This window comes from Bemisia tabaci, chromosome 2 (assembly GCF_918797505.1).
Source record: "Bemisia tabaci chromosome 2, PGI_BMITA_v3".
In the NCBI taxonomy this organism is placed as follows: domain Eukaryota; kingdom Metazoa; phylum Arthropoda; class Insecta; order Hemiptera; family Aleyrodidae; genus Bemisia; species Bemisia tabaci.
In genome coordinates, this window is record NC_092794.1 from 33,360,639 (window position 1) to 33,386,560 (window position 25,922).

Consider the following 25,922-nt stretch of genomic DNA (forward strand, 5'->3'; position numbering starts at 1 on the left):
GTAACTTTGGAACGAAATAACCGATTTTAATTTTATTTGCGCCATTTTTCTTGTCCTTTAAAGTTCTTTTTAACCATGTCTAAAAAAATGAGGGTTGCCATTTGAATTTTTGAAGTTGCCCCCCCTGGGGCCCCCCCAGGGGGGTCCACCGAGAAAAGCCCCCCATCGAAAACTTTCCCCTTTTGAATGATGAAGAATGCCACAAACCGCGACCTTCTATCTTTTTTTGTTCAAAAATTATACCCACTTTTCAGTTACTTTATGGACACCCGGTATAAACCTTTGAGAAGATAGGTGACTTGTGACGTCTGGATGTCGCAGAGCGCCAGAGTGCGTTGTAAGTGCGACTGTATTGCAAAAACATTGATTCATGTAGAGAGTGCACCCTGTGTCACAAAAGGCGTGACAACTTTTAAAAATTCGCATGACGCACCAACCGATGAGCGTCAGCACCAACTTCGCATCGATGAGTTTATGTGTCCCAATTGCGCACATTACGAATGCGTAGTAGCTACGCCAGTGATTTTTTGTCGGATTCCGAGGCTTTCTTCTCGGTTGGTCATAAGTTCGGAAAAGTAAAACTTTGCAATTCTTTGCAAAATTTTATGCTCCAAAACTTTTGTCCGCTTGAATTTTGTCTGAAAATGGACTCAAAACGAGTTATTCGCGAACAACCGACCGCGCGAATGAATTCTCCAGTGCTTCTCCGTAGTCTCTCCTCGTGCTTAAGATACACGCCTTCTCCCCCTCCCCGCCCGCCCATCATGGAGTTCCGAGAAACTTCTCACGCTTCATCTGTACAAAACCAAGCCGGATGCACGGTCTACGTGATTCAATGTCTCTGCTTTCATATGTGCAGTAAACTTCCTTCTTCAGCACTGGCTCAAAAATTTTTTATTCAATATCAAGTTACTGGTGTCAATAACCAAGATATTATTTAAGTCAGTTTCGGCTTCTTGCACTTGGACTCTGTCAAAAATGGCGGGACTGTCAAGTTGTATCGGTTACTAAATCAACACAGCATAATCTACTTTCTAATTTTGGGAAGTAAAAGATGAAACCGTGGGTCCTTGATTCCTGCATGGATACATGTCTGCCGTTTGCTGTCTAACGATTCTGATCTGGAGATTTTTAAGTTAACTATATTAAAATACCTTTTAAACTCCATAATTTTGTCCATAGTACTCCAGTATGTTAATTTCTTGTTTTCAGGCCCTGCAAGAAACAGAGGAAAACGTTCGCTCAGCTCTAGCAAATGATTTTAATACAGTCCGTGCAATGTCGCTGTTGACAGATATAGTTTCACTCACAAATAATATGATTCAAGCAGAAAGTTCTGTAAGTCCTGTTATTTAATTTTTACGGGACAACTTTTTTGAAGACTGTGACCGGCTGTAAATGCACTCTTGTGTTAAACTTTTACCTATTTTTCCAACAGTCTGCAAAAACTTGGCGGGGCTCGAAAACCAGTCAAATACCCATGAATTTCTCGTTATCGCAATTTTCGAGATAGGTGACAAATCAGAGGTATCTAACTACAGACCCATAGCCATTTCAAATGATCGGGTAAAAATATATGTGAAAGTTCTTTTTAAATTAACTTATAAGCATGTAAGAAATTACACCTTTTGCTATCAACTTTCATGTATGCCAGGCATATGAAGAATAACAAACTCGTTATTATTCACTGACTTTATCTCATATGAACCCTGTTCTGCCTCCAGAGTTAATGCAATTTACTTTGACGTCAAAAAAGCTTTTCTTCTTCTTTCTCTACTTCTACGAGTGACTAGGGCATAGCGCAAAGCCATATTTGTCACGCCTTCTAGTACCGATCGCATTAAATCATTAATAGGGCTGTGCGACTAATCGCAATTTCGACTATTCGCTTCGTCTGCCTCGCGCACTACTCGCAAATTACGAATAATCGCGCCGCCGTCGCGAATAGTGAATTTTTGAACTGACATTTTCAAATATTCACGAGGAACGAATTTTCAAATATTCGCGCCATCAAAAATAACGAATTTCCAAGTGGCAATCGTAAAACGTTGCAAGGACCGCGCAAAGCTTCCCCTTTCATCCGAGACATCGCTGCCGTGCTAAGGAAGAACGCCGGATGAACCTTCAGACGTTTCCACATTTCCGTCGATAAAAACCGAATTTACTAGGAAAAGTCTTAATATTTTTTCCAAAATTTTCAGACAAGTATGTACGCAATTTGATCTTAAATATCTGAAAATTTCAAGGGAAAATATACTTAAATTGCGTCAAAAATACATGTCATATCAAGGGAAATTGGCAACTCTCGAATGTTCATTCGGCATTCTTCCTTAGCACGGCAGATCGGGAACGGCGGATCTCCTTTGATCTTTATCGACTTTGCCGAGTTTACGAACAGCGAGTGCGATTGCGATTAGCCCGCGTATCTTGGTTGCTGCAAGAGTACTACACATTGAAAGTTAAATTAATAGCAATATCTAGCTGAAGTATTGATAGAAGGGAAGATGTAAATAAGCAAAGAGCCCAAATTAAGGATTGAAAGACACAGAAATGTCTGAAATAGGAAAAAAAAAGTTCATGAACACAATTTCATTCACACCGAAAAAAGTAAAATGCTAAAATGTGTCTGGTGATCCTTCGATACTAGCTTGACTGCCCGCGCAGTTACGTACGGAAATGCATACGTAACTGCAGGGACAGTCAAGCCAGCATCCAGGGATCTTCAAACACATTCTTAACAGTCTCGGCTGGTATCATAGCATTTCATTGTTTTCTGTGCAGGTGTATGAGCAAATGAAAAATTCTTAAAAAAATTAATCACACTTATTTTTCGACTTTTGTAATATTTGCGAATTTTTACACTTGCAAAAGTCATTTCAAATTATTCGTTTCACTATTCGTAGCTGTGATTAATCGACTTAAATTACTCGCTATTCCCGAATAGTTGCTGACATTATTGGCTATTCGCTTTATTCGGAAAATTCACTATTCGCACGGCCCTAATCATAAATATTTTAAAAATTGTAAATCTGTAAATATAAAAGACTCGCCAAATCAATGAAAGCTGCAATAAAATATTCATCCATCCTGTGAAGAAGAGAACCAGTTTTGTGCCCATCTCATAGGCAGTCGTTCAGTCAATCTTTTTCCTAAGGATTGTCTGGTCATCAATTTTCGCTAGTCTTTCGTTTTCCATTTGGTCAACATGCTCCCACCACATCCTTCGTCTGACACTGGTCCCCTTGGCAACATCTTGCACGCCAGAAGCATCCTTGATGGACTTGCTGGTCCAGCGATCCGAAAGTGTCCCTCCTTGGAACTTTCATCTCAACTGTGCGAAATTATTGTCTGGTTCGCTTTGTTTCAACCCTAGTATCTGTGGCAAACGTTCGCAGTAGCCTAACGATGGTCTTGTAGACCCTAACTTTACCCTACCTGGTCATATAGTTACTGCACCACACCATCTTGTTGAGGCAGCCAGCAACTCTTTTGCCGCTTTCAGTGCCTAGTCTTTCACTTCGGACCTCACTTGCGCACTTGTCAGCAATACTCCTACATACTTTAACGCCCATCATATATCCATTTACTTCTAATTTGCAATTACTTCATATATATGCAAGGTGGATGGGAAATTCTTTAGTATATGGGCTGCTGAATTTCGGGATGAAATTTGGAGGGTACTTAGGGCACTAGTAGAGAAAGATAACTGTGAATTTCAAGTGTCGGAAATGAATATTAAGATAGTTACGAGCTTTGAAAGTTTCGAAAATAACACACAAATCGTCGTGGCTCATCGACGAGAACTACACACACAGCAACTGCCGCTATGTCACCACCACGCTCGAACCGAAGAAGCGCGATCTCGTGATCTCTCTTATGAAAAGTATACGTACGAAGCACCTACTGACCCCTCCCACCCTAATGGTATTAACTGACCCTACATGCGGGTGAGATAAACAAAGTAAGGAAAAGATAATTAATTATCTGTTGATAATCATCTAACACTTTCTTTTTTTCTTTCGTAGTTTCCGTGTATCAACATGTCGAAGTCACGCCCGATAAATTTATTACGGTTGAGTGAAATATTGAGTTCTGAGGAATCGGGAATTTTTATTAGAACATTCAGTCATCAAACGCTCAAAGAAATGTCCTTTTTGTCGGGGGGATATGAAACTTGATTTTTCAAGATCGCAAATTATAGGCGAATTCAGATGCCAAAAAAGTCACGTATCACGCGGCAATAATATTCGCAGATCCCGTGCTAAAGGCTTATGGTTTGATAACGCGGAATTAGGCGTTCATAAAACGATATTAATTACATATTGTTTCGCATATAAAAATACGAAGACGCGAAACGCGAATGCGAATGCGCACTAGCAGAAGATGACACCGAAGTAAGCGACGCTACAATAGCGGATTGGTATAATTATTGCCGAGAAATTTGTTGCTTAGCCTTAGATCGTGATTACGAAGACGAGGGTCCAATCGGTGGAGACGGCCATTTAGTCGAAATCGACGAAATGAAGTTAGGCCGCCGAAAATACCATAGAGGTCGAATCGTAGATGGACACTGGATTCTCGGATTCATTGATAGGGACACAAAAGATTATCGTCTTGAGATTTGTCCCGATAATAAGAGAGATACACCGCCGATGCGAGCTTTGATAAATAAACACGTGAAAAAAGGTAATATAATAATCTTCTAACCTAACCTAACCTAACCTTACCTAACCTAACCTTACCTAACCTAGCCTAACCTTACCTACCATAACCTTACCTAACCTAATCTCACCTAACCTAACCATACCTAACCTAACCTAACCTAACCATACCTAACTTAACCTTAAGTAGCCTTAAGTTCTACTCCCCCCCCCATCGTTGTTATACATTGTATCTTAAATAATGTTCAATATTTCCTGGATCTTTTTCTTTCATTCTTATAAATTCCCTCCTTTTTTTTTATTCAAAGGAACCGAAATTAATACGGACGGATGGGCTGCATACAGTTTTTTGAAAGATGATGGATTCTATCATGAAACGGTTAATCATTCGAAGGAATTTGTATCCGCATCAGGTACCCACACTAACAATGTCGAAAGTGGCTGGAGAGCACTTAGACATCGCTTAGCCCGAGGAGGTGCCAAAAAGGAGCAACTTGCTGATCACCTCTGTGAATACTTGTGGCACAGAAACCAGAAGAAACTAAATCCCGATCCTTTCATCCAACTGTTGAAAAACATCGCAGATGTTTATTGATTTCCCCATTTGTGTAAACTTTTAAAGTATTAAAAAGGAAAACTATTTGTTTTATCTGTAAAAAGTAAATTTTAATTTTTTTCCAGTAAATTTCAATTTTCTCATTCATATTTTTCATATATTATTTGATATTATCGAGTCATATTTTTTTCTCATCTTTTCAATGAACCAACAGTGACCCCCCCCCCCCCCCAAATAAAATCGTGATTTAATAGTGGCCTCGTAAAATGTTACTTTCGCGCGTCACAAGTAGTTTCTCCAGCCCCCGAGAGGTAGCGCTACTGATCCCGAGACGCAGACGACGATCACCCGTAAGTTATATACGGTTAATTCGCATGTCATTTTTGAAACTTTCAAAGCTCGTAATTTTCTGAATATTCATTTCCGACACTTGAAATTTCACAGTTATCTTTCTCTATTAGTGCCCTAAGTACCCTCCAAATTTCATCCCGAAATTCAGCAGCCCATATACTAAAGAACAGCCGGTGGGGGGAAGTAGTCAAGATTTCCATGCCAGTCTCATGGAGACATCCCGCCTTCCATGCATTTCACCCCGATTTCCATGCCAAATCTCATGCAAGTGGGCTATTTACATGCCAAATCCTAAGTAAATCGTCCATTTACATGCCAACTTTCAAATAAAACTTTTAGCAGGGCGCTAGATACCTCTTGATACCATATCCAGAGTTGTATCCAAATCATCCTCATCTCTGAATTCTTCAGTATTGTTGGGGTCTCCATCGACTTCACCTTATAACCTGGAAAAATAATTCAACCACTGCTCCTTATCCACCTGCTGAACACGCATAAATTCTAAAATCTCCTTTTCCCGGTTTCGAAGTGTGCCCCACACTTAACGCTGAGCTCCATAGAAACTGCGTTCAAAGCCTTTAGTATACCCTTTTCAGTAAATCTCCTTAATTTGCCTCATGTCTCGATTAGCTGCGTTGCGAATTCTTTTATATCTCTCAAGTTCTTTAGGGGTAAGATTAGACTTATACGTTAGGCAAGACCCTCTCTTAGTCATCGCTGTTTCTTTGACCTCGTCGCAAAACCACGGTATTCAGTTATTCTTTCATTTCTTATTCACTCTCCGCCAACCGACGGCATCTTCCGCTGCCTCGAACACCTTCGACTTTATATGCTGCCAAAGCTCCTGGACGGTTGAAGAATCACTAAGAAGACTTTCCAGCTTTCTGCGAAGCCTCGAGCAGTAAAGCTTTTTATAATAGGCAGGTCTATCAGTTTTTCAGCCTACAATTTCTCGACTACCATGGAACGAGTCTGGACTGGATTTAAAATTAGTCGGAGCTCCCGCTAAACCAGACCATGATCTAAACCGGCGTTTGCCGACGGTAAAGTTCGAATATCAAGTAGGTGCCGCGGATGTAACTGCCGATTACCGATAATCTTGTCAGTCATAGATTTCTGTTCTCTACTGTTGGTGTTAGTGATATGGTGTTGTAGTGGATGATCAAAACATGTATCGTTCATTCGTAATTAATATATATAGAGGGAAATTTCACCAATTCTGCACCACTGTCATTTAGAGGAAGCTGATTGAATCTGTTCTCCAGGGGGCTATCAAACCTATGTCCAAGTGAGGTGGCAAAAGAGTATCATTCATTTTAATATTTGACTTGCATAGTCCCGGGTTGAATTTTTCAACAGTAACTAGTGGGTCAGAAAATACATGCCCGACTATTGAATCTGTTATTGACTATTCCACGGTGATTTTAAATTGTTTTTCTTTTATCATACATGAAGTTAATGATCCATATTAAATTTATCGATTTTGACTCAAAAAACGGTTAAGACACATTCCATTAAATCTGTTTTTGAGCGTTTTTTAGCGCATTGAGATTATAGTTTGTCCTGCCCATTCCGATAGCAGTCGTTTTGTTGCGAGACTCTGACAGCATTGCCGTCTTTTCACTCCCAACGTGTTTAAGTTTCGATGTAGTTAAAAACTGATGCAATATAAAAAACTTTTATTTGAAAGATATTTGATTACTTGTAAGAGGTTATTCTATCAAAATGCTTGATCAGAATTCTTTGAAAACATTTATTACTATTGCAAGAACGGATTTCGGAGATGGTATTTCATCATTTTCTTTGCATGTTCCTTTTATGAATAATCTTGTTTTTTTTCCATTTCAGTCGCCATTTGAATCAAAAGGCATTGTTGCTGTAGCGTGCGTAGCTAATTTTGTAAAAAAGACTCTGTCTCTATTAGGAGTCGATTATGAACCAACCCAGGTTTGTTTTCAAATTATTTTAAGTTCGTCGGTCAGAATTTTTTTTTTTTCATTTGGACCATGAATGAAAATTTGCCCTCGTAAGAGAGGGAGGGCGGGGAATTCTCACGCCTTTCAGAATGGAGCTTTTTTTCACAGCCTCTCTTCACCCAACCGATCACAAAAAAGCAATGAAATCGCGGGTGGCAATTTGTTTCCCACTTGCTTTTCCAAATAACTTTCCTGTACCATAGAGGTTTACAGTTCTCCGGACAAAGATGCCTACATAATTCAAAATTGCTTCTAATTTCCAATCCAAACCAAATTTCCATCGATTTCAATTTAAATTTAGCTTCCTTCCTTCTTGCTTAGCAAAAATTCTAGCCAAATCTCTTTAGTTTCTCTCTCCCCGTTCTCCCTCCCTCTCCCTCTCCATCTCTCCTCTCTCTCTCTCTCTCACACACACACATTTGTGTCTTTTTCTGCAGGCAGTAAAGATGGTTATTCAAAATCATTGATCTGTTGATGAAACTTAACCATGTTATTCTCATGGGCATACGAAGGGGGGGGGGGGTGTTAGGGCGGGAGCTGGCTCCCCTTAGAACTGAAAATAGGATCATCTGCCGCCCCCCCCCCCCAGAAATTCTGGATGACGGGGAAAAGCCTTCATGGAGGATGATTTTCTCTCTTAACATAGAGTCTTAATTGAAAACGCAACAATCTTCTGGATCTATTGAATTCAACAATTCGAAAGTATTATTTGCTGAAAGTAAAAAAAAAAAACCTTATTTTTCTGCAGAGACTGATTTAAAATGGATGTCACGGAAGCCTGAAAATGCGTCTCAACAGGTTTAAAATTTCAAAAATTTCCTGGGGGAGGTCTTCCGGATCCTCCTCTGAAGGGGGCTCTGTAGGGGTGCCAGGCCCCTTTAGCAAAATGACGTAGGTACGTCTATGGTTCTTTTACCGCGCAAGATATGTATTTTCTGAAAATTACAATAATCTGGCAGTAACTCCATTATGTAGGTTAAGCAGGAGTATTGCTCTCGAGAAATATTGCTGATCATTAAGATCAGGCACAAGGTATTGTTCTGGTGAAATGATAGGTTGGCTTTTAATTCCAGGTCTCGAAGAGCTCCCTAAATCTAATGGAGGATGTCGTCTCTACCTCAGTGGCATTCCGCAATCAGATTAGGAAGGTAGCAATTGCAGCATTGAAAGAAAAAGAGGTTAGTCTTTTCCTTTTTTAAATCCATAAGCATACGAGAAGGGACAAAAAACGGAATTATGAGGTAACTTGACAACCCTTGAAAATTCCCAAGTTCCGTCGCTAGGAGGTGATACTAGGAGCTATGAAGAGTATTTGGGCCACATTGCAACGTCCCAGCACGTTTTCGTTCGTCTCGGTGAGCCCTCGCGTGAGCGGTATTCGGCAAGCATGTCGTTTTTAAAGAGACAATCCGAGAATCCGTACTTTCTGACGCGGATAGTTCTGCCCGACAGGTCTATGCAACTCCTCGAAGATCCCGCGTTTGTTTGGTGACATGACATCTGTTGTAATAGTGAATGTATAGTATTAGTGCAGTCAGGTTGGCGATCACTGCAATGCCACACCTGAGAGGATAGTGCGCATGCGCAAGGTGAAGGTTATCCAATTTAGGTCATCCATCTGTTATCGGTTTTTTATCATCAGCTGCAGCTAGAATGGCTTGTTCGTGAGTAACGATGAATAAATCTATAATTCCGTAAAGTGCGTTGATTCATTTTCATCTTATCGAACATAACTTGGTGCCGAAAACCGATGGTTTTCCGCGATCGCTAAAGTAAGTACGGTTACGGAAAAATCGTAAGTCGCGAGTGCAACTGCCATGTGCCAGTGACGACCATCGAAGCCTAAGATTGTGCCATCAATCAAATCCTGCAAAGTTTCAAGAATCGTGTGCCAACACCAAACAAGAGCAATGCCAAATACAAGTGCAAATGGTGAGACCGGTGGAGGAGCAGCATCCCTTGGATCAACCGAAGCAATATCTGCCAAGATGAAGCCGCTGGAGATTGTGGCTGGAGCGAACAGGCGGAACGCTGGGAGGTTTGGAAGGCAAAATTTGAAATCTTAATGTGTGAAACGACGTGTGACGGAGAGTCAGGCACAAGAAGAAATTGTTTGCTATTACAATTTCTTGGGGATAACGCATACAGCATATATGCATCGTTCAATAAGAAGTACGACGAACTCACACATAAGCAACTCATAGAACTGTTTGATGCACACTTCAAGTCAGAAAAGAATGTGGAAATGGCTTTATACAAATTAATAACCAGAAAAAAAGAAGATGAGACATTGGACGAGTTTGTCACTAATTTGAAGAATTTAAGCCTGGCCTGTAACCTAGACAATCAAAGGGATAAAATTGTCAAAGCGATTATGATTGCAAATTTGATGCCGAAGTTTGAAGAGGTGAGAATCCAAGTATTGATGAAGCAGGATAAGACGTTGGAGAATGCCATCAAAACGTTTGATGCATCAAGACGTCAGGTGCAAGAAATGAATGCCAATCAACCTGTAGTTGGAGAGATCAACAGACGTTATCAAGATAATGCAAGGCAAAGTGCAGAGCAGCGCAGTCATCGAAGAACTACCAACAGTGCAAAGCAGTATGCAAGTGGTCCGAAGCACAAGGGACAATCAAATTGGCGGTACGGTTCTTCTAAGGTGCAAGCCGATGACTCGAGAAGGACGGGAAACTACAGTAGGTGCAAAAACTGTGGAAATACCAAACTAATGTTAAAATTAAACTGTTGTTTAAATTTATTTTGCCAAATTTAACTAAGAACAAATATGTATTATATTTACTATAAGTAGCTAAAACCTAATTATAAATTTTATTTTAGTTTTAAAGTTAGAAATTAAGTTAAATGTGGTTATTTCTGGAAGGTGCCCTGCCATTGGGAGAAAATGTGACAATTGCAATGGGTCAAATCACTTCTCAAGAGTTTGCAAGGATGCTGAGCGAAAAGTGAGACTGGTGGATGAGGAGTCGACTGATAGCGATGATTACTATTCGGAAGATGATGGTCCTGAGGTATTCATTGGTGCGATTGAATCCAAGCAGGAGGACGATCTGTGGTATGTAATTGTGAATGTCAATGACTACTATACAACTTTTTTAGTTGATACAGGTGCCCAAGCGAATGTAATCCCTGCTAATGTAAGTAAAAGAAAAAAAGGCAAAAGACCTATTCTTAAAACCAATGTCAAATTAACTTCAGTTACTGGAGAAAAAATGCAAGTCGTTGGTGAGTGCAATCTCAAATGTGTTAATGAGCAATCGGGCAAAGCCCATGTAATTAAATTTATTGTGGCGGAAATTAATACACCCCCAATATTAGGTTATAAAACTTGTAAGCAATCAGGTGTACTGCAGGAAGTTAATGTAATTGCGGATGAATATAAATCAATAGTTCATTAATTTGAAGTGTTTAAAGGAATAGGTCGCATAAAAAATTGCAAGTGTAAAATAAAAATAAATGATAGTGCGAAACCGACAGCTGAGCCGCCGAGAAAAATTCCCTATAAATTGCGTAGGAGAGTTTGGAAAGAACTGCAAAGGATGATGCAATTAGGAGTAATTGAAAGAGTAACGGAGCCTACTGAGTGGGTAAATCCTATTGTAATGGTGTCAAAACCGAATGGAGAAGTAAGAATCTGCTCAGATCCTCATGCCTTAAATAAAGAAATTATAACGCCAAAACATTATATTCCAACATTAGATGATGTTAAAGCAAAATTAAAAAATTCAACTGTATTCACAACGTTGGATGCGAAATCAGCCTTTTGGGCCCTAGAATTAGACGAAGAAAGCTCTAAACTTACAACCTTTGCCACTCCATTTGGGAGACTCAAATTTTTGAGGCTTGCCTATGGTCTTACTTGTGCAAGTGAAATGTTCCAAAGCAAAATGTATGAATTATTCGGAGACATTCCAAATCTGATTATTTATATTGATGATTTTTTTATTTATGGAGATAAGAATACACATGATGAGACCCTCAAAAGAGTGCTCAAGAGAGCAGAGGAGCTAGGTCTTAAATTTAATTTGAAAAAATGTTAATTTGCAAAACCCAGTTTAGATTTTTTAGGTCATGTTTGGTAAAAAAGTGGCGCCAAAGTCGATCCCAAAAGAATTGAAGCAATCCAAAACTTAAAACCTCCCAGAACACTAAAACAGCTGCAACGGTTTTTAGGGATGATAAATTATATTGCCAGTTTTGTTAAAAATCTTCAATTAGAAATCCCAAATTTGCATAAATTGCTCAAGAAAACAGTTCATTTTAAGTGCGAAAAAATACATCAGGAAGAATTTGATAAAGTTAAAGATTTAATAACGAAAGCTCCGGTGCTAGCGTACTACGATGTAAATTTACCTAAAACGCTCAATGTTGATGCCTCAAAAGACGCTGTAGGAGCAGTATTAATGCAAAATAACATTCCAATCGCATGTGCATCTTCAACACTAACACAAGCTCAAAGTGAAGCAGGACAAATTGAAAAAGAATGCTTAGGTATTTTATTTGGTTGTACAAAGTTTCATGACTGTTTGTTTATGTCGAAAGTTACTGTAGAAACAGACCATAAGCCATTAATTACATTGTTAAAAAGAGAAATTAGTAAATGTCCCATAACTCTACAAAGAATTCGACTAAAATTGTTGCGCTGTAACATTCAAGTAAAACATGTACCTGGAAAACAAATGTATGTATCAGACACCCTTTCAAGAGCTGTAATTAATAGAGCTGAAATTATGGAAGAAATTGAGCGTGAAACTAATTTACACACAAGTCTAATAACAAAAAATTTTGCTATGTTAAAGGAAAAAATAGATGAAATAAGATCAATGTATGATAATGACTCAATTTTCTTGCAAGTAAATGATTTCTGTAGATCAGAGTGGCCAGATAAAGTGGAAGGTGAGCTAAAGCACTATTTTTACTGTAGAGATGAACTGTCATTCCATAATGCTATTCTCCATAAAAACTTAGCAGTAGTAATTCCATCTGAATTAAGAAAGAAAATGCTAGAAATTGTGCATGAAGGTCACTTTGGTATACAGCGATCACTGAATCAAGCCCGAGGTCTAATTTTCTGGCCGAACGTGTCAAAAGAAATTAAAGAAAAATTACAAAATTGTAATATCTGTAATATGTTTCAGAACAACAATAAGCGAGAAAGCCTGCTTCCCCACAAAATTGCAGATTATCCTTATCAAAAAGTAGGCATGGATTATATGGAATTCAACAAAGATCTGTACATAGTGATAGTGGATTACTGTTCTCAATATCCAGAAATAGCAAAAATCAGTAATACCAAGGCCAGTAGCCTCATAACACAGGTAAAATCTATATTTGCTTGGAATGGAATTCCCGAAATTATTTTTTCTGAAAATGGGCCTCCATTTAATTCTATGGAATTTATTAAATTTTGTAATCTATGATTAATAAAATCTGAAACTTCCAGCCCTCAGTATGCTCAATCCAATGGTTTAGTTGAAAGAACAATTCAAACCCTGAAGAAAATGTTAAAGAAATGTGTAGAATCAAAGCAAGATCCTCACATAGCTTTGTTAAATTTTAGAAATTCAGCTAAAGGCAAAATGCCTTCCCCTGCGAAACTGTTAAAGTCGCGTAATCTAAGAACAAAAATGTATGTTGATAAATCTAGGCTAAAATCACAAGCAGTCCCATACGTGACATTTCATAACTTGAAAACTGAACAGGTAGAGCAAATGAAAAAAACCCTGCCACAAGCGGCAGGGTTTTTCCGTGGGGTTGCCGGCAAGTAGGGGACGATTCTTTTTGTACATAGGCTGTCCCAAAACAACTGAGTGTAAATCTGTATTTCAGAAACAATAATAGATATTGAAACGCGGTTTGCGGGGGGTTGTACCTCATATCCTTAGCTATCTAACGAACCCATGATTCGCTCATTTGGTCAAAATTTCGCTGAGTTACAGCGGGGCCGTGTAAAAAATACACCCTACAGGATTTTTGAGTATTTTTTTCCTTGTCTGAACTGTTGTTCCGAGAGTTGTGCAGTTGATCGCAATTTTGCGGATCACGTTGGCACTGGTCTAGATGTAAGTACTAACATGTTTGCATGTGCTTTCATTGCACATGAGAGTTTTCTTCAACTTCCCAGCTCAGTGAAGCCAACATTGTCTATCGTTAATGACACTTTCCTCCGCCGCAGAAGTTGAGGGCCGCCCGCCATGCGGAATCAAAGCCACCGACTCGCGACCCTCGGAAAAAGCTGCATGCCACCGATAAATGGTGCTCTCCCCAAGTCAATTTTCTCCATAAGCAACTAACATCTCTTTCACGGTATCAGAAGCAGTTAAACCTCGGCGAACACAGTAACAGATGGCATAGCGTTGCTCTTGTTTCAGCTCCGCGGGCGAACTCATTGCACTAAACGAGAACACGTGTCATTAACGCTAGACAATGGTGGCTTCACTGAGCTGGGAAGTTGAAGAAAACTCTGATATGCAATGAAAGCACTCACAACAGTTCAGACAAGGAATAAAATACTCAAAAATCCTGTAGGGTTATTTTTTACACGGCTCCGGAAAATTGCTGTAACTCAGCGAAATTTTGACCAAATGAGCTAATCTTGGGCTCGTTGGATAGCTAAGGATATGAGCTACAACCCCTCGCAAACCGCGTTTCAATATCTATTGTTGTTTCTGAAATACAGACTTACTCTCAGTTGTTTTGGGACAGCCTATGTAGTCCGCGCATTTACCGCGGCATGAGTGTATTTTCCGAAGGGTAGTGTCACATTGGGGAATGAAATCATTTACCCTACCCCTCTTGCCACAGATACGTTTCAAGAAACAGTTCCCCTTGGCTGCGCAACTCCTACCCCCTCCCCCTCACCCGTAAAAACGGTAAATTGCCAATATTATGAAACGCGTTGGCCGATTTCGCTGAAATTCAATAGGAAACCAGTCTAAGTAGATATCTAACTAACATCAAAATTTCAGCTCAAAATATTCATTTTTCTCGAGTTATCGCGTGGACAAAATTAAACCTCCCCCCACTTTGACCCTTCGCTGTGCGAAAAGTAATTAACGTATTCCGATTTTTTCTTCACAGTTTAAAAGCACTCTTAGGGGACTATAAACCCCAGAAGTTTCGTTTCAAGAGACCTAAAAATTAACTGCCGCTCAACGCTCTGAAAACTGAAAAATCCTCACGCTGGCTGAAATACATACATATATATATATATGACAGAAAATGAATGACATATATATTCGTGATCTACGACTCGAGATTGGTGCTCTTTACATGGTCCCAGGTCTAGGTCCCACCATGAGGGAGAACGCAATAGTGTATCCTTCCTTCGGAAAATACACTAAAATATCACACAGGTCATGGAGAATTATCAGAATTCCAAGCAGAAGACCAGGTATTCTTTAAAAAACTATGGAAAGGTGCTTGGGAACCTGACAAAATTGTTAAAACATGTCAACAACCCCGATCTTATGTAATAGAAAGTAAAAATGGAAAGCAATACAGGAGAAACCGATTATTTATCAAACCTAGAAAATAATCTAAATAGTGGTAATAAAATCTTGAAAAAACCTCAAACAGAGGACAATGAGGATAGCTGCATCGTAGTGGAAAAAACAGCAGAAGTACAAAAATCAAAGGCTTTAGAAAATGAGTCAGAAGAAGGTATCCAATTTTTGTTTGGAAGTCCAAGTACTTCTCAAATTGATCGAAATTCTAATAATGATCAACAAGAAAGCATTAGTTCAGATTATCAAAGTCCAGTTGCTCAAAGTTCAAATGTAAATTTCCAAGATTCCAGAAAGGATCATGTAAAATCGCGAGGTAGAGGTTTAATGCGAGGCAAAATAATTATAGAAGAGCAAATAATTAGAAAACCTCCAAATTATCTTAAGGATTATGTAAATAAGTAAAGAAATTAAAAAAAAATTGTATGTTTAAACTGTGTTAAAAAAAAGAAGAAAAAAAAGGGAGTTGTTGTAATAGTGAAATATAGTATTAGTGCAGTCAGGTTGGCAATCACTGTAATGCCGCACCTGAGAGGATAGTGCGCATGCGCAAGGTGAAGGTTATCCATTTTAGGTCATCTATCTGTTATCGGTTATCTATCATCAGCTGCAGCCGGAATGGCTTGTTCGTGAGTAACGATGAATAAATCTATAATTCCTTAAAGTGCGTTGATTCATTTTCATCTTATGTTCGAACATAACAACATCTTTCTCGTCTTTCCTCTCGATTCAAGTTTTGTTTTGATGCTACTACTTTGGTGAGATGATTCTGATATTTCTGAAGTTGATGGACATCTTCAATCGTGTTTTTCTTTTTTGTTTTAGATTCGGGTTTTGAGTGGTTTCTTTTTCTTGTGAGAACGCTTTGTCTCAGCATGAAATCCCGGAAAATTTGAACGCCTGGAACATGGGTGTTTACTAACCTTAACTCGAGGCCCATTCAAGATTCCACAATCCTCAAATGGATTACAAACCTCAAAAATCTTTAAAAAAAACGGAGAGTGGTCATATTGAAGAAGATAAAAATACCGAAATGGGAATTTGAGGGCTAAAATTTTTAGCCAAATTGTGCAGACAAAATGTGACTTAAATTACCGTGTTGTGGGGTGGGTATTGGCCAATGTGCCAACGCTGTAAACAGTATTGTATATTGCCCCTCCATTTTTTGGGTTATGGAATTAAAATAATATGAGGTATTACGCATTACATCCTCAATCTACGGGTAATGAAATTCTGTTTGTTGCCCCTTCAATTTGTTGGTTATGCAATGGTGCATGTTGCCCCTTTAACTTGTAGGTTAAGCAACAGCGTTGCTGAAGATTTAATTTTTGATGAAATTGGAAAACATTAGATTGGCATGTATTAGAGCCTCGGAAGCAGAGTTGGGCGAAAAATTGACGCAATTAAATCGACTAACATTTCGATTGACCGAATAATTTGGGTATTAAAGTTGGCAACTAATCCGGAGACAAATAATTTAATCAATCGCCCCCCGGCAATTGACGAATAAATCGAGTGAGAAAATCGGCAACTAATTCGAAAAAAATAAATCGTCAATTGTCCCAAGACAATTGACGAATAATTCGAATTCTTAAATTTGGCAACTAATGTGAAAGGAAATAAGTTGATCAATCGCCGCATGACGATTGACGAATAAATCGGGTTTTTTAAACCGGCAACTAACCTAGCAGCAAATTAATCGTCAATCGTGCCATGACAATTGACGAATAATTCGAATTTAAATAATTGTCAATCGTCTCCTACGATTGAAGCAACCTTATGAGGATTCCCGTGGGAGTTTTCGGGAATTTTTCGGGAACGGAAAATTTTCTCGGGAACCGTCGTTCCCGTTACGTAACTTACTCGGGAATCTTCGATCCCGTCTCGTATCGGATGCATGAGAATAATATCGATGGATGTGAGATGATTCTGATTTCAATACCGCCATACTCCATGGCATGCTTGCGCCATGGGCACCATGGCATGCTTGCGCCATGGGCACCATGGCACGCCGGCCGGCCACCGACCGACCGCGTTTCTTATCTCCCCTCAAAGCGTCCTTTCCTGGAGTCCGCCTCACATTCTCATTCAGCCTTCAATCGTGGGATCATTTTATACCTTTTTGACCGTTTGGAATCGTTTTATTGTGAGAAGAGTTACAGTGCCTCCTCGCGTGGAACGAAACCAAAGAGGCGGATGACGGCGGGGACGGGATGAGAGACTTTCCCGAAAAATTTTCCCGGGAACCCTCGTTTCCATTACGTAGCTTATCAACCTTATCCGGGAATCATTGATCCCGCTTCGGGTGAAAATAATATCGATGGATGTCAGCTAGATGATCCGGACATCAATACCGCCATCGGCCATTGGCGTACATGCGTACCTGCCTCGCGCCGCCGCCCGCCCGCGCCGGCCGGCCTTCCTTGCTGCGTCTGTTATCTCCCTTCATAGCTTCCCTTCCTGAAGTCTGTCTCGCATTCTCTTTCAGTCGGGCGTACATTTTACACCTTTTTGACTGATTGCGTTGGACTGGTTTTGTTGTGAGAAGAGTAACAGTGCCGTCGCGTGAACCGAAACCTAGGTGAAACGGCACCTTATTATCCGGAGTTCCGGGCAAGTCGGCTCACTCACACCCGGTCCCCCCTCCTGGTACACGCTTGCCGGCGTCTCTTATCCTCATTCACTTTGTTTTCCTTATATTGATTTTGTTTTCCCTCGATCACGGATACCTTTTCGATCGAGTGTCAACTCTGTCACCTTCGTCCGTCGATCGCAAGGCTCGCGCCCCTCAGATTTCCGTTCGCTCCCTGCCCATTCCGTTCCTCTCTGACTCCCTCATCCTCATACTAATGAACTCGCCGCAGTTACTTCTCACGCATGAGTTTTGCATTCTTGATTGCCACCCTCACTTTTAGAATCTTGTCTGATAATGCCGGATTTTGCCTTGCAATATTTTCGACCGCTTCAGTTTTAATTTTAAAAATTGTTTTCTCTAAAACAGGAAAGGTAACCGTTTCTTGCGCGGCATCTTCCGCTCCGTGAACCCCCCCCCCCCCTCCCCATTTTACGGTGTCTTTGGATAAATCTTTTTGTAGAAAGGACTCTAATAATCAAAGCAGACGTGCCCCGAACTTTTTAAGGAGCATGGTGTTCCACAAGTCCCGCTCCCCCCCCCCCTCTAACTTTTGAACGGTCACAGATAGAAAAACGAAACTTTGGGAATATCTCTATCTCCAAGAGGGTGATATTTTAGGATGGGGGGTTAACATTTTTGCCCCTCCCTCAGGAAGGGCGGGGGGCCCCAACTTTTTTTTTTCAAATGGTAACCCCTATCTTGTCATGGACAGAATAGGATGGAGACGCGTCACCTTGGAGGCCAAAGCCCACCCTGGGCTGTAGCGCCATTAGTAAGTAAGTAAGTAATCCCTATCTTGTGATACATCATTGAAAAGCGCATTAAAAATTAAGAATTTTGGCGCAAACCGCAGATCAATATTTTGATTTCTATCCAAGTTGTGATAGGTCAATGGTCAAATTTGACCTATTTTCAAAAAATCATAACTCCGGCTCAAATTATCGTAAAGAAAAAAATAAAACGGGAAAATTTACCAAATTGTGTTTGCTTTTAAGAAAAAATCACAGAAATCACTTCGAACTAATTTTAAAGGGGGGGGGGGAGGTCGGACCCCCAAATACGTCAATTTATAGGTCATTCGATTTTCCCACGGAATGAGCCAATTTCCCCTAACTTTGCCTCAACATTATCTCAGTAAGGTCAAAATCAGTTCAACATTACGTTTGCAAGTCCCCAAATTTCGGGATGAGTTCAAATAAACGAAATTTAAGGTGATTAAATTTGGCCGTTTAAATTTCGTTTATTTGAACTTATCCCGAAATTAAAATTAGTTCGAAGTGATTTCTGTGATTTTTTCTTAAAAGCGAACACAATTTGGTAAATTTTCCCGTTTTATTTTTTTCTTTACGATAATTTGAACCGGAGTTATGATTTTTTGAAAATATGTCAAATTTGACCATTTGCCTATCACAACTCGGATAGAAATCAAGATATTGATCTGCGGTTTGCGCCAAAATTCTTAATTTTGAATGCGCTTTCCAATGATGTATCACCAGATAGGAGTTACCATTTGAAAAAAAGAGAGTTGGGGCCCCCCCCCTTCCTGAGAGAGAGGCAAAAATGTTGACCCCCCCCCCCCCCCTCAAATATCGTCCTCTTTGAGATAGAGACATTCCCGAAGTTTCGTTTTTCTATCTGTGACCGTTCAAAAGTTAGAGGGGGGGGGGGGGGAGCCGGACTTTTGAAACACCATGTATTAAAAACTCCTTACAAAGTTCGGGACATCTCTGCTCTGATTATTAAAGTCAAAAGTTAGAAGGGGGGAGCAGGACTTTTGGAACACCCTGTATACATGTGGCTCTGTAGTTCCTGACGGAGATCGGAAATTATTTTTGGAAAGATTATTAGACTTCGAAAAATACATCTATATAATCATCCCCCCCTCATCACATGTCCCAGCATCATGCGCTCTCAACAGTTATACTAGAACAATCAGAATCTTTGGTCTTGTTTAAACGTATGCTTTTGCCCTTCTTTCAACAATACTTAAACAGAGGCGGAGAATGTATATAGAATGTACGAAAATACGGGATACACTGTTTCAACTTCTGAGCCGCTTGTATCTTCAGAGTTGAAGGCGAACTTAATTCTTCACTCCCGTTTTCAATTAATCAGATCTGATGGCAAGATGAGGGAGGGGGGGGGCTACATTCTTTCTTTTGCATTTATCTAAATGCCAATATCAGAATTGTTTTCTCCGGGGAGAATCGAGTAAAGGTTACCGAACGTTTCACTGAGGAGGTCAGTAAAAAACTAAAAGTTAAAAATTGAAATGACTTGATTTTCAGACTCTAGCTACACTAAAATGCAGGATACGACAATTTCAACTCCCGAACCGGTCGGAATGTATTCGCAGGGTTGCAAGTTTAATCAATTTCGAAATTCCCCCTCTTTCCCTGACTTTTCTGTGTAGTTTTAATAAAGAGTTGCAAAATCAGGAGGTAAGCGCAAGGAGCCATCATCCAATGCTCAAAAATAGTAGAGAGAAGAGACCTAAAGTAAGACCACACTTAATCAAGACCTTTCACCAGATTTCATCCGTAAAATACTGTAAAAAAAGGGTTGTATAAGATCGAAATCTTAACTATTTTCCGAGGAGCCTCCTTGAGTAGGGGAGGATAATTTGCGTAATACTGCCCTTCTCGATTACAAACGATAAAGCTTGTCCTATCTCTAAACCTACCGCACGCCAATTAAAAGGGTCTCTGGAGGTGCCAAATGCCTCAGAACATTTTTGGCTGCATCTTGAGGGACTTTCCACGGCTAAAATACATATAGTATTTTTAAAGAAAACACGTACAAACGAAAAATATTCTAAAAGGCAGGAGGAACCAAACATGTTGCTATTGTTGCCTTCTTAAAGATCCATAGAAACTCCTTGAGCAGGTTTTCAGTGGTGCCTCAAAAAATTTTGAGACAACTGCAGCCTGATGAATAGCTAGAATTGTCAAATGCTGTCATTTTAAACAACTACTAGGACTTTATTAGTGTTAATTCTTGAAGAAAAGCGCGAATCAAAGCACGGAATATTTAAGTAACTTCTCTAGAATATGTAGAGAGGTAACCTAAAGTTGTCTCCACTTGTGCTAACTGGTGCGATTTTTTTAAAATGAAGGTTTTTAGGAGAAACCGATCTATTTTTATGAAAAATAGATATCCAGCTGCTACCTTGTGTAGAATGAATCAGGATGGCTCGGAAAAAAATTGTAATTTGAGGGCTACAGTGCTCATGGAGTTTTCTAAAAAGTGGCACAGGCAAGAACTCTGAGTGCCAATTTTATGATACAGGAGAGGTTCAAAACGCTATAGAAATCAGTATTTTATAGGTCAGAAAATACCTATTAGAGTACTTACACAGTTTACGACGCTGTCAAAGTGACTTAATTTTTTTTTTTCAATTATACTAAGTGTAGTTTATGATCCATACATTCAATTTTCACTCGAAAAAAAATTTTCCCCCAAGTTCAGAAAAACGAATTTTTACTAGTCAGAGCAGGGGTGCCCCAAATTCATTAAAGAGTTTTTGAATACTCGCAGCTCTGCTCTTTCCAATGATGAAGGAAAATGATCTTTGGAGAGAAATTTAGTATCCAAAATATGCATATTTATAAGAGGGAGTACTCGTGGAGATCAGGGAAAACTTGAATCACCTATAAAAGTCAGGGAATTGGAAAACAATTTGGAGAGTCAGGGAAATTCTCAAGGCTGCGGCTTAACAGCTGAAACCTCCGTTGCACGCCGGCACCACACGTCAGCCTTGCCGAGTTTTCCAGAATTTTTTCCCGTAAAGCGAGTGTCTAGGGTTCTAAATACGAGATTTGTGCGCTAGTTCAACATGAGGGGATCTAAATATTAACACCTTATCTGCTCTTAGTGGCGGATTCAGGGGGAGGGGGGCATAATGGCACCCCCCCCCCCCCCCTGGTCGAAGAAGGTAAAAAAAGGAGGAAAGAGGATTGCTTGGGAGGTAGGGGAAGAAAAATTGCTCCTAGAAATTTACTGAAATGGTTTGTTTCCAAGAAACATTGTTTACTCTCATGATCCTATGCATTTTTGTCCATTTTTTATTAATACTGGACACCAAAGAAATGAGGGGCTTGGAAGACAAGGCAAATAAGAGCAATTTTTGAAAAATGTGAGGTGTTAATGATGTCAAGTAATACTAGTTTTCATGCATATTTTGTGAAAAATTCCTTCCCAAATTCAAATTTTTAAGCATCAAAAAGTCTATTTAAACTTTCTTTCCGCCATAAGGATTTATAATATTTTGACATTTCAAACACGTTTACCGAGATAGTAAAAACTACACTGATACGCCCTGTCGTCCAAGCCCCACAATGAGCAATATGGTACAATAAAATTATGCTAAAAGAGGTATTATTCGTAAATCTTCAACTTTCAAACAATGCACTAAGTACATGTTAAAACTGCTTGAAATTCACTCTGGCTGAGTCTATTTTGATAAAATTTTCAGGGGAGGCCTCCCGGTATCCCTTGCTTTGAGGAACGTCCCCTCGGATCCCCCCCTTCCTCCACTCGACATTAGCAAATCCCCCTTTTCCGAATAACTCTGGATCTGCTATGGTCTGCTCTTGATTATTGTTATCCACCCTCTCTTCTAATTTTTCTTATTCAGGCATAGAATCATTTACAATATTTCTAGACATGACAATTTTCCTGTTTGGGTTATTTGCAAGTATCAACCCCATGCATACATTTGCAGTGCTTCAAAGTTTTCATCATTATTTTTAAAGTAACCTTTTCCTTTTTTTCTGTAAAAATTCAAGGAAATGTCAAAGAATTTCAGCGCCAGATTTTTTAATGGGACAGTCCCATTTCTGTCGCTGAGAATTTTTTGAATCGTATAAGTTTGCTGAAAAACCATGTTTCTGCGTTTAAAACAGGATAGGATAGAGATTGTCAAACTGCGCAGTTTCGCAGTCACAGATATATCTTATGATTTTTAAAGAGACACCCCCCCCCCCCACTTCTTGTGTAGGCAGTAATACATTCGAAGCATCAGTCAGTTTTTAGTGTATTTTCCGAAGGAAATACACTATTGCGTTCTCCCCTGATGTCAGATCTGGACCAAAGACCATGTAATGAGCATCGATCATGGGTCGTAGATTACGAATATGCATGCCGTTTGAATTCATGTTTATATATATATATATATATTTATTTATATATCTGTTTATTTATGTATGTATTTCCGACTCATCGTGGTTTTTCCGATTTTTGCTTGGTTATATTTCCCTCATTTTAAAACATTTCCGAATGAAACTTTTTGCGATGTAAAGAAGAGAAACAGGACTACCCTTCTGCGAAAAAAAAACGGAGATCGAAGTATTACATTTCGAATGGTGGGGGCGAGAAGTGGGGGGAGGTTCAATTTTGTGGGCGCGATAACTCGCGCAAATTAAAAGCTTTCCCCCCGAAATTTTTACAGAAGGAAGATCTTACTTAGTTCTAGGGTGGTATTGAATCTGAGCGAAATCGGTCGAGCCGTTTAAAAATGGCGAGCTTTGAAAGTTTTAGGCGGGGGGTGTGCGGCAAAAGGAGGGAAGCCGCACAGTGGGTCACGAACTGAAAATTGGTGGACAAGACGGCAATGTTGTCACACAGTGGGTCACGAACTGAAAATTGGTGGACAAGACGGCAATGTTGTCGCACAGTGGGTCACGAACTGAAAATTGGTGGACAAGACGGCAACGTTGTCGCACAGTGGGTCACGAACTGAAAATTGGTGGACAAGACGGCAATGTTGTCACACAGTGGGTCACGAACTGAAAATTGGTGGACAAGACGGCAACGTTGTCGCACAGTGGGTCACGAACTGAAAATTGGTGGACAAGACGGCAACGTTGTCACACAGTGGGTCACGAACTGAGAAGTGGTGGATAAGACGGCAATGTTGTCGTACAATGGGTCACGAACTGATGAACTGATGGCTATATTGCCGCACAGTGGGTTAAAGACTGATAATTGGTGGACAAAACAGCAATGTTGTCGCACAGTGGGTTATGGAGATTCATCCATCGTCATTCAAGCTTGCCACAGCGTTTGTTGACATTTTTTCATATCAGACATTACATGAGGATTGTTGTTACAATCTGGCGACATGAAGTCCTTATTCGAATAATCAATGCCTCCAACAGTGTAAACGTAGATCCAACCTCCAAAGATTGATAGCTCCCCACCCCCTCCCCTCCCTTCGGAAAATACACTCTTCCCGCGGTGGACGCGCGGGTCACTTAAAGACAGAACAACTGAGGCCGGACACTCAAACTAAAAAACGCGCGCGAAGCGCGCGTCCTGGGGGGGCTTGGGGGGGCGAAGCCCCCCCAAAAACCGGCGCGGAGCGAAGCGGAGCGCCGGTTTTTTTTATTTTTTATGTAACACGGGAGGTGGAAAGAGGTTCAGTAATAGATGGCAAAGACCGGGATGGTCGCAACTTATGAGGCGGCAGGACGGTGCGTGGTAAATTCGGATTCAGCGCATCAAAATCGCAAGGGCTGATAGTTTTGAGTGTATTAATATCTAAATGGGAAGCCAGATCACCGACAAGTGAACTGGAATCATAATGCGACGGGCTAAGGTGACGATGAAAAGACGGTTGACTTCACACCACACTCGGACAAAAAGAAAAGGCAACCGTGATCGAAAGCAAAGCAACGATGAGGAAAACAAGGTGAATAAAGAGAGACCGGGACCCGGCGAGCGGGACCGGCCGGCCGGGTACAGGGTAAAGGGTACAGGTGAGCGAGCGCCGAGCCGCCGAGCGGGTCGTAGCGCATAGTGAATACCGTGCCCGAAAAGATAAGACCTGACGCGAGTGAGGCGCAGGGATGCCAATGTGGTCGTGGTTGACAGGAGGAGGCCACTGTCACTTAAAACACAACCAGTTCAATGCAAACGGTCAAAAAGGTCTAAAAACGGGCGTACGACTGTACGTCTGGCGGATTCCGTGGAGGGAAACATGGAAGCTAAAGGGAGATAAGAGACGCGGTCGGCGGCTGATGGCGCCGCCGCGCCGGCGCGAAGCAGATGCTTAACGCAGTGAGGGTTCGATAGCCGAGGAAATTTAAATTCATCTATTTTATTATCACCAGACTCTGAATCTACCAAGGTCCCCAGAAAATTTAGGTGCCGGGAATTCCCGAGAAAATATTTCGGGAACGTCTCCCTCTGTAAGCAAGTAATCTAATCACTGCGAGAGTGGATCAATCGCCAGTAATCGGAATGCATTTGAGAGTTGATATTATTTCAACTGTAAATTTTTTTCCAGGAAAGAAAAGAAAAAAAAAAAGAAAAAAAAAAAAATGCATTAATTGCTCGCTAAAACTAACGAATTATTTGGTCCCGATTATTTTTTTAAACTAACGACTCGCTGCTGACAACTAACGAATTATTCGGTTCCAATTAGTTGTCGAATTGACAAATTATTCGGCCCGATTAAATTGTAGATTTGACAACCACGAATTAATCGTTAGTTGTTTCCGACGATTGACGAATAATTCGGCCCCTATTAGTTGTCGGATTGACGACCTACGAATAATTTGGTCAGTTGTCAGTTGAGAACTAACGAATTATTCGGTCCCGATTAGTTTACCAAATAATTAGTAGACAAATTATTTTTCAATCGGCGCGCACAATTAGACAATTTATTTGGTCTCGATTATTTCACCAAATAATCAGGAGACGAATTATTTGTCAATCGGCATTCACGATTGAACAAATTATTCGTTTTTGGACGAATAATTTTAAAATAATTTTTTCCCAACACTGCTCGGAAGTATTGGAATTTATTGATAAGAAGCCGATGGATGTTGAATATCACCGTGAATAATTTTTCCTCGATATCTCGAAAACGGTAAGTCTTAGGCTATTTTTGACGGGGCAAAATCCACTACTTTTCAATTTTGAATGCAATGAGACGCTCTGCGACACCCAAACGCCACAGTATCCTCTGAAATCGCGTGTTGAATAGCACTGTAAATCATTCTTGCTCGATATCTCGAAAACAGTGCGTTCTAGACGATTTTTGACGGCGAGGGCGGGGAGTTATCAATGTTTGGAGGTTGGATTTACATTTACACTTATGAAGGCTTTGATTATTAGAATAAGGACTTCATGTCGCCAGATTGCAACATCAATCCTCATGTAATGTCTGATATGAAAAAATGTCAACAACAAACGCTGTGGCAAGCTTGAATG

The 25,922-nt window shown here is 40.2% G+C and overlaps 1 protein-coding gene across 7 annotated transcripts in view; it reads left to right on the plus strand.

Moving 5' to 3' along the window:
* Positions 1–25,922, plus strand: part of CysRS-m (cysteine--tRNA ligase-like protein, mitochondrial) — a 158,660-nt gene that overhangs the window by 112,363 nt on the left and 20,375 nt on the right. For 3 of the 7 annotated variants that reach the window (XM_072297180.1, XM_072297178.1, XM_072297176.1), the window contains 4 exons: positions 1,213–1,338; positions 7,417–7,515; positions 8,618–8,722; positions 12,704–12,883. In XM_072297180.1, the coding sequence (XP_072153281.1) occupies positions 1,213–1,338; positions 7,417–7,515; positions 8,618–8,722; positions 12,704–12,883 (510 nt within the window). Of the gene's footprint in view, positions 1–1,212; positions 1,339–7,416; positions 7,516–8,617; positions 8,723–12,703; positions 12,884–14,645; positions 15,735–15,895; positions 16,177–25,922 lie in introns of those variants that run through there. The other 4 variants (XR_011899298.1, XM_072297177.1, XR_011899299.1 and 1 more) reach the window with 4 other exon arrangements.